Source organism: Phalacrocorax carbo, chromosome Z (assembly GCF_963921805.1).
Source record: "Phalacrocorax carbo chromosome Z, bPhaCar2.1, whole genome shotgun sequence".
NCBI classification, from domain to species: domain Eukaryota; kingdom Metazoa; phylum Chordata; class Aves; order Suliformes; family Phalacrocoracidae; genus Phalacrocorax; species Phalacrocorax carbo.
Window position 1 is genome coordinate 26292926 of NC_087548.1, and position 12757 is coordinate 26305682.

General features: G+C 39.1%; 1 protein-coding gene across 2 annotated transcripts in view; it reads left to right on the forward strand.

Moving 5' to 3' along the window:
• Window positions 1-12757, forward strand: part of PIK3R1 (phosphoinositide-3-kinase regulatory subunit 1) — a 61672-nt gene that overhangs the window by 22208 nt on the left and 26707 nt on the right. For both annotated transcript variants that reach the window (XM_064439462.1, XM_064439463.1), the window contains exons 3-4: window positions 11401-11493; window positions 12587-12661. In XM_064439462.1, the coding sequence (XP_064295532.1) occupies window positions 11401-11493; window positions 12587-12661 (168 nt within the window). The remainder of the gene's footprint in view (window positions 1-11400; window positions 11494-12586; window positions 12662-12757) is intronic.

Below are 12757 nucleotides of genomic sequence, written 5' to 3' on the forward strand. Positions count from 1 at the left end.
AAGGATTAACCCAGTTTTACTTTCTTAGAAGATTGCCTTTCAGCATTGCTGTATTTCTGTTGCTACAGCTAGAGCCCTAAGCTTTTTCTTCTATTTCCTTTTTTTTTATAAAGGAAGAAAAAGGCTTGATTTGAAATTCATTAGTTTCCAGAAGAAAAAAGTCCTTCTGATGCTGGATTGCTGTTACCATTGTTTGCATTTTATTTTTTTTCTGCGTGACTGCAATATACTCATTATTTTTAACTTTCTGTGTACTTATGTTTCCCATCATTCCCAAAAGATGAAGGAGCTGTTTTGGCTTTTATCTGTTAGCAGCTTCTGCCCGTACTTTTATGTAAATCTTCCAGATCTAAACAACTTGACTTCTCAAGCACAGTAATACACACTATCTTATTCTTGCGGTATTGAAGAGCTTATTCTTTTCATCTAGGTTGCTTGCCTGTGGATAGTTCGAGGGGTATTTGTTGGCATTTTTTCCCCCATTAGTTTCTCCACAGCAAAAAGGTAGCAAAACAAAGTATTCTTTCAGAGCAAAGCAACATACTGTCCTGAATTTTTGTCTTACGATTATTGAATAAAAATAGAACATTTTAAAATATGCTTCTCAAGCAGAGTTATTATCACAAACCAATGACAGCCTTGCATATGAAACAACTTTGCATTACAAAAAAAAAGGAACAGAGATCCTTTGAGCTGTCCCACCTGTATTCTGAAGAGAGTTCCAGCATCCCCAGTATCTCACAGTGCACATCCATCCAACAGTCCTATCTCAGTTACAAAGAGCAGGTGATGCTGGAGCACTGTTGCTAACCATCTCCATAGTTATGTGGAAAGGGAATTGAGGTTAGTAATCTTGATAGATTAGTGCCAAAGTATTTAGAAGAAAATACATGTCATTGCTTTCAGGTAAAAACGGTTCCATGTGGGAATTCACTCTGTCTGTGAAGTTTTATGTGACGGCGGTCATTGAAATCATCTCACTATGACTCTCCATTGGCTGGCCAGAACCAAATTTTCAAGTGCCTTTTGAGGTGGACCTCAGCACTCCTTCCCTTAAAAGATAGGCACATGTTGTTCTCTTATGTGACAAAGGTTTCCAGGATCAACCGAATATGTATTTCCTTCCCTACTTGCTAGGAAGAACTTGAGAACAAGTTGTGGAGCAAAGTAATCTTGCACGGAAAGCTGAGCTGAGCTGAGCTAACAGAAAATTCAGGTTCGAAGAGGAAAGTAAACAGGAGAGTATGAGCCTACTGGATGGCCATGTGCCCTTGTACAATCTGGATAATGCTCCAGGTGATAAATACCTCAGCTCTTCAGCTGGGTTCTGACCCTTGAGAGTACTAGGCTTTATGTGTTGGAATGCACAGAGTCACTTCATGGGAAAAACGCTATGTTATTATGTGGAAAGAGACGAGAGGAAGAACTGAAATTGCGCACTTAAAAGTTGCACTGTTCCTTTAAAAAAAAAAAGTCTGTAGTGCAGAAGTTAATAGATTATCATGGCTTCAATATCCTTGGGAAAGTTGAGGTAGAGTTTGTGGGAAGGCAGCTGGCAACAATTCTAAGAGATCGCTTAGTTAATCATAAGACCAGTAAGGGAAGCTTTCTTTGTAGAGAGCTATCCCAAGTTTGTTCCAATTCTGATAATGGCTTCTAGGTACTACTACTGCAGCCTGGATGTTTAATGACAGCAATAACCCTGAAGGTTGTGCTGGGAACCTGATAAGTAGGTCACAAGATGCAGCTGCCAGCAGAACATGCTGTTTGTCCTCACACCTGCACTATCCACACTACACTTGAATATTCAGTGTCATGCATTTTCCTCTGTGATATTATGTATGGTTTCATGTCAAACCACTTCCAGAAGCTGGAATGGTAAGTTTTTCGTTGCCAGCTAATATCTCTGAGGAGAACTGGGCAGAATTACTCGAATTCTGGCAGAGCTCAGCACTTTTCTAGCCCTGGAGCAGCAATCCTGAAGGAAAAGGAGGGAATATAACAAGCCTATAAGGTATAAGGTACCAGCCTGCTTGGGGTTCAGCTCCAGCAGTGTCTGTCCTGGGCCTGCTCTGTGCTCCTCAGCTTATTGAGTGCCCTCCTCTACTTAGAAGCAGAAAGGCATTTTTTACTATGTTCTTGCTTATTTCTTATTTTACTGTTTCTGCTTATCTCACAGATCTTTGAAAGAACAGTTGAATAAGCAGGTGTTTTTCCCATCTCTTCCTTGTTTTTTGGGGAAGGGTTCTTTTGCAAAACAGTTTATGTGCTATGTATGGCATTACAATGCAGCGTACTGCATGCCAGGATATTGCACTTAGTTTATTTTTTTCATAAGCCTTGCAATTTTTCCTCAGAAAAATCAGGGCTGCTAATTTCTCCAATTATGTTAATGCTAATTGGAAATAGTTGCAGCCATTTTAAATCCTGAATTCAGTTCTAGTGTGAAAAGGAGTATTGCAAAAGCTCACCCATAGAGGGAAACAGAATACTATCTTTACAACAGTTTGAACTGCAGGCTGCTTTTTAAAAATTATCTGTGCTTCAGTTGAAGCCAAAAAAGAACATCTGTTGTCTTATTTATAGCTCCTATTTCTAAGAAGTATATTCTGCAGCAGATGAGAACAGTGCCTGACAGCTCATAATTCATAATGTTACTGAGGTTTAATCTGATAGAATATAATGTACAGAATTCCTTCCCAGTACAGACAGTATCACTTCCCTTTCAACAGATGATAGAAATAGGGCTTTATGAAACATCAAATTAATAGGTGTGAAACATGATTAGCAGCCACTATTAAAAGTATTGAACTATTATAAAGGAATATAGTACTCTACACTATGCTTGGTGGTTTTATTTTTATGCTTATTTGTGCAGCTAAACTTTCCTCAAGCCAGACACTGTCTTCTTTTGTTTCTCTCTGCACTTCATTTTGTTTTGTCTTAGAGGAATTCTTTGTTGATTAATGCAGCAGCTCTGTTACAAGCATCAATTTTTGTGCCAGAGAAGGGCAAAGATACCCCAGATTTCTTTCAGGAGAATTGGTACATTATACATTATGACTTTCAATATCAAATCAAAGCTTTATTCTGTCTAGTTCTGCCATCTATTGTTTATAGATTATTTTCTTGCACTAATCTGTATTTGCCCAAGCTTGATTCCCCTCTCTTCCCATAGTTGCCCCTTATTCTTCTTAGCCCTGAGAGTGTTGCTGGTACAACTTTATAAATGGGGATGAAGAGAAGAATTAGCTCTCCCAGCTCCCCAAACTTTCTGCATAATCATAGAATCATTACACTGGAAAAGACCTCTAGGATCATCATCGTGCACATGATATTTTATGAATCACATCATTGCTTGCATATATGTGCTGATAACGCTGGAAAGTATCTAGGCAAACTATTTGGCTTGTCTCAGTTACAGCATGGATTTATACAGGTGACTGTGTCTTTTTCCACATATTATGCATAGCCAGGATAAAATGAAGTAACAATCAGTTTTTATTCCGACCCTCCGATATTGAGTGGGTTGGACTATAAATGGCCCAATCACAATATACATATATTGATGCTCCTGGAAAAATGACTGACCGGCCTTATTCTGTTAAGTGCCACATGTATTACAAGAAGTTGTGTACATTTTTCTACAAAGGTCGGTTTGAAATGCCCTTTTTCAAGCTTATATGCAATGTTGGCAGTACCTACCTCATGCAGAGGATTCTAGAGATGCTGGCTTTGTGTTTTGGGTGGTGCACTGGGACTGACTGGAGTTCAGAAGGGCATGCTGGTGAGAACTCCCACACTTGCCATCCTTTGGAGTAAGCCCCTGGGGAAAGTTCTTGTCCTTCTGTATTATTGATATAGGATCAGAGCAGGAACACGGGTGCTTTAAAAAGCTATTTGAAGTCCAGAAGTGTATTAACAGAGTACTGCTCATCAGCGTGGGTTAAACGTTGTAACTGAGATACCCTAGGATCAGTGTTCTGCTTTATTCAGGTGTTTCTCCATCGAAGACAAAGGAGAAAGAGGAGTGACAGCTGGTGTGATAAACCTTTTTTTCAGTAGAGATCTGTATTTCTTTCTGTGGCTAAAATCTTCAACATACCATTAAAAGAGAACATCTGAATGAAATTGTTGCTTTGTCCTCTAGTTCATACCAAACACCTACTGACTGATGGAAGGAGTAGACTGCTGGCCACATAGTATTGAAGGATTTTAGAATTCGTGGTATTTCCATCCAGCTTCCTGGTTGTACTGCAGTCACATAGGGTCACCAGCAGGCATCATTTCCCTATTCCTTTTCATAGCTCTGGGGTCATTCATATAAGGCATCTGAGTAGTAGACATTTTTCTGCCTCTGTAAAAATGGGCTGCTTGTGAGCCTGAAGGCTGATAGTGTTAGTGGGCTAGACCATTCCTTCTCCTAGTGCTCTTCACCTCTCTTCCACTAGATCCACCACCTGGATCTAGTCTCCTTTGGCTCCCGAGGCTTCTGTGGTATTCTGAGCATCCAGTCTGCCCGATTGACGACATCTGATAAAAATAAAAAGACAAGTAATAGTAGACAGACTTATTAAGATTCTTGTAATGGTGTGTCAAATTCACTGAAGCTTAAATCTCTTTCATATTTTTCCATTAATAGTGTTGTCTTTTTAAGTCTTTCTAATGAAACTAGTACTGGAGACAGTGGTTAAGCCCTGAAAAGCTCTGGCTCCTACCACTTTCAGTGATGCTTTCAGCCTCTAGGAGAATTTAACTATAGCCAAACTAAATCATCTGAGGTCAGTATGGTCTAAGAAGAGGTATTTTTCTCTTCCAAGAGTTGCAGCTGGATTTACTATCTGTTGCAGTCCTCAATTTATCTGAGACACACAGTGACTTCAACTTCTTTGTCTTCGCTCTCACCTTCTTGTCTTTCATCCTGGCCCAGTGAAAACATTTTGTAAATAGGAGTTGGGCAGTTCTGAGCACTCTTTGCCTGTTCTTTTGGTAAGTGCCATTAGGCTCTCCGAAATTGTGAATGCCAAGGCAAGGTTATAATCCTCAAATCTCAAAGTTAATTTGTCTGGTAGTTATTTGTAATACCAAACTTGTCTTTTTCTGCCTTGATCTGGCATTGAACCCAAAGCACTCTGTGGAACTTTCTTTGTAGGGTTTAGGGTTAGGTTGGGTTTTTTGGTTTGTTGTGGTTTTCATACTGTTCTACTGAAAGTGTCTGCAAGAACTTGCTGCTTCTTAAGACTTACAAAGAAACATATAATGGACCATGAAATGCTCTCTCACTAAATGTTGTGTGTTTTGTGTCAGTAAGAGTCATTTCACTCTAACAGGCTGTGAGGCTTATGTAGCCTTTTATACCCAGCTGATGAAAGCAGGTGCTGAGGGGGCTGCGGCAGATGAGGCTCTGCATCTGGATGAGCTGCCACCGCAGGGCTGTGAGAAGCATCAGGCCACCTCCTGGCACTTTCCAGTGTTTCAGGATCTGAACTCCTGTTTCGGCAGGGATGGCTTTTTGTGTGTTCTCAGTGCAGTCTCCTGAAGCACTTCTGTCGCTGGTCTGGGTGTTGCTGGCAGTTAGCACACAGAAGTACATGGGACATGAATTCATACCACTGCCTTAAAGGCTGTGCAGGAATGCCAAATTGCCCTCATTTCCAATGCTGCTTCAGTTGAATTTGACATTGTATACTAACAAGTGATTAAACTCAGCCATTATGAATCTTACTGAAATTCAGATTCTATTTCAGGGAAGATGGGTGATAATACAGGAACATTATTTGAATTACATATCCCGTACCTAGTAGAGTACATTACTCCTGAAATATCAGCATTTCAATCAAGAAAGCAAGCTCCCATGTTTCCCAGAATTTTCAATAGCAATCATGGGTGCTGAACTTGGTGGAAAACCCTCTACTGTTCACAACTTGTCATGCATTATGCCACTGATAGTGCCACTGGCGAAAGTATTTTAGGTGCTTTATCAGCTGATGTTTCTTTGGAGTTTGCTGGCTAATCTTGTTGGAGGCATTATCACAACTTGCTTGACAATGACCCTTACTTTTGCATTTCTTATTCTGTCTTAATGAATATGATTATTTTATTATAGTTAATTTCAGTGCTGGTCAAACCATTCACACTTGGACATACTGTGTGACTTTCAGACAAGAATATGTGTAAATCTATGAAGGCACAATTCACTATGTTAGTGGATACAGTTGCATGCATGAAGAATATATCTGCTTGCACATAAGCCAGTTATGATCACCTTAAGACCGGAGCTCTCAAATATTAGTCTTTTATGCATTGTGTTGTCATTGAATGCAATATGTATGCACAAACTTAAATGCTATTTCTGAAAAAAGATGATGATGCATGGTGTAATCTTGACTCAAAGCTAAATTCAAATAATGTTAGTATATCATTCCTGTAAATTAAACTCCTTCACATGGTGTGTATTGCTACATTTTAAGTTACATTCTTCTTTTTTATATTCATTTTCATTCTTCTAGCAGTAATGAATGATTTGGCTAGAGTCAAATTCTAGCTTTAGATTTCCACTTGTCATTGCCAGGTACTAACTCTAAAATATCTCTTTTTACTGAGAACCCTTCCAAAAGGTGCAGCTGTGTGCTGGTTTCATCTTGCACTTTGTAGCTGTGCTGGCAACCCTTGAACGTAAGGTATGCTCTCATCTCCCACACGTTGCCATTGCCTTAGAGCTGTTCAGGCCTGCCTATATCTGAGAGGGAAGAGTTCACAGATTGGAGCAAACCCTGGCTTGTGGTTCATCTCATTGGTTCTCACTGTGGCATGGTAAAAATAGAACTAGTGGAAAATCCAGCTTTTATCGTGTGTCACCAGAAGCTTCCTTACGATCTGGAGACCCGCTACCAGGCTTGTGACTAGAAAGAAGACATGAAAACTATATGACATCTTTTCAGAACCATAATATTTTGGAGACTCTGGAATTTCAAAAAAATTACAGGAATTTTTGGGGAAACATGATTGCTTTAAGTGAAAAACTGATACTGGGCTGTAGCAAAGGGATCTACAAAGTTGTTCAGATTCTTAAGAGTGGATTTGGTTCTCCAAACCTCTGTGCTGTCCTGCAGCATGTTTCAAAGCAAAAGACACTTCTGAAATCAGGTACTAAATGCAGATTGCATGTGGGCTTTTGTTTTCTTCTCTTTTATTAAAACTGACCTATCTGAAAAGTGTTCCTTTCCCTCTGTAGACTGTAATACGCATGCTGAGTTTTCTTCCAGAACACCTAATCTAAAATCATGATTTCTTCAAGGATATCTTGTATTCTGGCTCTGGGAGTCAAACTTTTTTTCCAAAACTAGGTGTAGTTTTCTTCAGTTTAGCCTCTGCCATTTCCTTTCGTCATTTTGAAATTGAAGGGCACTGTTCCCAAACTTGGCTGTCTTCTGCGTAAATGCTGCAGACTGGCTTCAGTTCTATAAATGCTGTTATGGTTTATTTTCTGACAGATGTGTGTTTCATGAGGCCTTTTGCCTTTAAATGAACATACTTTTCTATTTTGTGCAAAAGTTGGGGAGTTTGAAGTACAAGCCAGTATGATGCTATGAGTTAATTAAATTGGAGATGGCGCAATGGGTGGGAAATCCTAGAAGAGGTGGGAGGTTAAGTGATTTTAAGTTGTTAATGCTATCTCCTACATGCTGATGAAGTAAATGTTTTTTTTCAATGCTGCTGAGCACTACAGCTGTGTGACTTAGATGTATTCTTCTGTCATTACTGTGCTGAAGGTAACTGCAGGTTTTGTACCTGCCATTGTGTGTGTTTGTGTCTTTTTGCTGTAGAGCTTATACTCACCACTGTGTGCATAGTATTAAAAGAGAGGTCAATATCCTGAGTTTTCCGTCAAATAGGCAAGGATTTTTACAGTTTATGTGTTTATGGAATAGATTGTCATTGTTTTAAAGGTTCTCTCCACATCTAAAAGTTCAGTAATGTCTCTGGTAGATAGAAATTTCTGGTTCTGGAAAAAAGGAATGGTGTATAGGGAGGAAGAGACACCAGAAAGCCTCTGAACTGCTAAAATGTTAGTATTTTCCAATTGCATATTTTAGGGTAGCAGAGGAGTATTGTAAAACTTGCCTTTTAACCAATGTCATGTTTGCTTTACATACATACATACAGATTATACAGACAGATTATAGAACTTGCAAAAGTATAAATATAAATATGTAGCTTCCAAAAACCTTTCACTTTCACTAAGAATATTATTGATCCAAGAATAATACATATTGAAGAGATACAGTAGCAGATTATGATATAAACCTAGTTTTATAACCTAAGCTCCTGCTTAAAGTGTAGATGAAAAACATGGAGCATCAAGTAGGTTGCAGGAAGAGGCACTCCCTGTTCAGGTAATCTGGTAAGGTCTTCATCCACCCCATTCTTTATGTCCCATAGAGAAAAACCATTTTCTGTAGTGTCTTTCTTCACCCTGCAAGGGCTCCTTCCTGTGAACTGAAGTCTTCCCCTGATACTGGGTTCTCCTTTTTGCTTTGCTTGGACTCCATCCCTCATGTAGGAAATCTAAATCTAGTGGGAAATGGAATTCTTTTTCTAAATATACCCTGTTTATAGGTATTTGGAGTGTATCTCTTGCCATCATTTCAAGACACGGTTTGGGTAATGCAAGAAAGCATTGTTCTCCCTGCTGCTCAGTAGCCTGGATGGAGCATCCCTGAACTGCTGAGCTGTTACCTGAAATGTTTCTCATGTCTGTCAGGTTGAATTGCACAGGTTGACTCTGTGTCTTTTTCTCCTTCTTTGTCTCTCTTTCCTTTCTGTTGTTTCCTTTCTGTTTGCTGCATACTGCCGCCAGCTGGAATTACGAGATGAGCACCTTTGTTCAGAGATGATGCAATTTCACTGCTGTTATGCAGGAGGGAGAAAGATACTTAATGTAACTAGCTACCTATGGGAGCAGAAAGTTGTTCTCATAAGTAAAAATACGTAAATTCTGTTCTTAAAACCTGTTCTTCCTCTGCTACCGTGTAAGGGATGCATGTTATGCCCTTAACATTCTGTGAGTCTATTAGTATCTCATACTTCCAAGTATTTTCATGGCATGCCCTTTGATATGACTCTGAGCTGTTCTTTCCTTTATTCTTTCAATAGTTTTGCCCTCATAATGAGATAGATTAATAGTTTGGGGTTGAAAGGAACTATTTAATCTGAATATTACAAATCAAACGGTCTGTATTTCAGCATGCCTCAGTAGAAGCTGCTTGGAATGCAGCATCTCCCATTTGAGCCGAACTTGTGTTTGATAAAGCAGGTATGTTAAGCTAGAAGAGGTGTCAGTGGAACCTGAAAGTGATTTGAAGACATAAAGAGATGAAAAGTCCATTCCTGCCCTGAGTAGCTTGTTCTTCATTAATAACTATACTTGGAGATCTGGTGGTCAGCTACACCTATATAATATGTGCTTTCTTTGAATTTAGCTTTTAATCACAGTGTTATACTAAGTCAACTATCTGACAAAACTTTAGAGCTTATTATGTCTACTCATTTGCATTTTTCAGCTAACTATGGTGCCACAAAGGAAGGAAATATTGTGGGTTTTAACAGAACCTAACCTCTGAAAAACTGTGCAGACAATACTTAGTTACAGTGCTCTCCTTTATTGCTTTATCATGTAAGTCTAGTATCAGGTTTTCATTTATTTTGCCCAGGACTTATAATGTAACTAGCATGTAGTCATCTTACTTGTCCTTTCAGAGCGTGGATTGGGCAGTAGAACTCTTTTGATCCCCAAGAACTGCTCTGATTTTCCACAAGTCATTAAAAAGTAAAGTCAGCAGGACAGAGATCGGCTTAACAAACTCTTTTGGGACTCTTGAATACTCATTTTCTGGGCCTCCTAAGTTAGACTGTTACAACTAACATGTTTTTCTAATGTCCTCCTCAGTTATGAATGGACTGGAAAGTATTCCATCATTATCATATCACCATTCTGCTTCTTTTCCAAGGGACATATCTCAGTGTCCCCATATGCTCCACTTCCATTACTAGTTTGTAAATAATTACTTATTGTCTTTCACTTCTCTGTTTTCTGCGCTTCCAAACTTCTGTACCTTCCTTGCTCTCTTACCACTTTTAAATTTTTTGCATTTTTTTGAAGGTTATATAACTGTTGCTTCCAAAATAGGGTGAATTCAGCTAAAATTGTCTGCTTTCTCAGTTGTAGTATATTTAAATTTTTGGCTATCTGAAAGTTTTTCATTAGAAACTATGCATTTTTTTTTGTGGTGGTTTTTTTCTCTTTTTCTTCTTCTACTTATCCTCATAATTTTGTTCAATTTCAGTCTTCTAGAAATACAGAGTATGCATATGTGTGCATGTGTCTATACGTATGCATGCAGGCACACATGTGCATGTTCATTTAAGAATTGCTCTCTGTTTGTCCATGATGAGTTTAATTGGGCAGAGATCACCATCGTTTAGGTGACTGGCAACATTTACTTGAGTGATTAAGCTTTGTTTATCAATCACAATCTATCAAACTATGCCAGATGTTTCTGGCAGTAGTTTAATAACATCTTTATGTAAATGTTCTTGATTTCCAAGAGTTAAACAGGACCACACTAAAACTTTTGTATTACGCTTTTAGCAAAAATAGTGTGTTTAGCAACAGATCATCCCTCACATCACAGAGCCAGAAATCACATTACACAGTATGTTCTCTCCGGGAAGAAACTGGATTGCGTGAAAACTGACTTTGTATAAAATCCGTATGCAGGTTTCTTTGAATCTGCAAAATGTCCTTTTCTGATTATACTACTATTTATCCTTAAACAGTCATTGTAGAAAAGAAAATTCTTGCTTCGGGAAAACTATACTGTTAATGGTAGTATACTTGAAAATTGAAAGCAAACAGAAGTTATTGAACTTTTGTATGTGTGCAAAATACTTGTTTCTACTGCTATTTCAAGCCTTTGTAAGTCTGTTTTACCCACGGGATCAGCAGCTCTCAGATGGTGATGTATTTAGCTCCCTCATCTGGTGTGCACTGGATGTAAATACCTCAGACCAATAGATTTTTTTTCTTTTCTTCCTTGCGTTGTATTTCTGCCCATCCATAGACTACAAACTTTTAATGTGCTTTCTTTTCCTAGGTAATATGGAGAGTGATTCTAGGACTGACTCAGGTCCCTAAAAGAAAATGCTATAAAAATGCGATTGTCATTGATTTTACTCAGCTTTCTGATAACTGGTGGAGTGTTCTCATTTAGGCCTGACAGTTGGTATGCTTGTTCCATACTTGGAAAATCAACTGGTTGCATTATGTGTCATGACTTACATAAAGAAAAATTGCATTCTGGTGTAGCTTGGCTTATGTATCTTCTTTTCCTTTTACAGCTTTTTCTCTTCCAGACCTTACAGAGCAGTTTGCACCTCCTGATGTTGCTCCACCAATTCTTATCAAGATAGTGGAGGCAATCGAAAAGAAAGGTAGGCTGAAGAATGATCTACCAAGGATTTTTGTTACTTATGTGAGCCAAGGCTGCTGAATCAGATCCAGAGCTGGCATCCCCTCTTTCTAGAGCTGCTAATGTATCACATTACTCAACAAATATGAAATAATCTCATTTAAGGTTTGTTGCATCGGTTTCTGCTCAGTAGAGGCTACTTGGACTGCAGGAGCAAAACCAAATCTTACCTCAAATGACACTTAATAATTCAACTAATATAAGTATTATTGAAAGATAAGGGAGAAAGGTTCGGTATTGCTTTGGGTTTTTCTAACAAATGGGCACACTAGGTTGGTTATGGAAATCCCATCATAACATTGAACTGGATACACAGCCAAACAAGTAATGTTTTGCCCTGAAGTTGGGGGGGGGAAAAACTAAATATGAAGGAGTTACAAGAACTGTTTTTATGCTTCAGGAGCCAGTTCTTTATTGCTGCCAGTGTTATTTTTATGGTGTTTTCTTCTCCTGCTTTCCTGTGTTGATGTCTCTCCATCCTTTTGAGGCTTTCCTCTTTCTTCTACTATGCCCTGTCTCTTTTGCCCTATTTCTCTCCTCCCAGCTCTTCCTCTGATGTCACCTTCATAGTCCAGGTGAGGTGAGGAGCAGCTCAGTGGGTCCTGGTGATTAGGTGGCCTTACAGCCAGGGAGTGAGAGGAAAAGTGGTTTCCTGACTGGGCTCACTACTTATCCACCTGAAAGAACTGGTCTTTCCAGCTGGCATGTAGAGTGTAAAGGAAGATGTGGCTCCCATGTTGCTCTTGCAAGCTGTTTTGTTCCCTGGGGTATGTGAACCTGTTTCCTAGTGCTGGCCCTCTACAGCCAGCCCGTGGAGAGTTGTACAGAATACATGGGACCACTGGCTTCTCTGATCTTTCTTGGCCAGCTCTTTCTGCAGACCCAGCAGTTTGTATGTACAGCCTTAAAAAGCAGTCAGGTTTGGTAGTGTTGTAGGTGGATGGTGGTGGGAGAATGTTGCTAATTTATACTGTAAGTACTTACTTGAAGAAGACAAAAGTAGCATGGAAACAGTCACTGGAATATTAATGTATCCCATCAATTTTGTTTTGAAGGTCTGGAGTGCTCAGCTTTATATGGAACACAAGGCTCAAGCAGCTTAGCAGAATTAAGACAAATTCTTGAAAGTGGTAAGTACACTTCCTTAAAGCACTAGACAGATTTTGTGGTCAGACTGCTCCTATTTTCTTTGTTCCCCTGCTCAGCTTATATATTTAAGTGCTGGT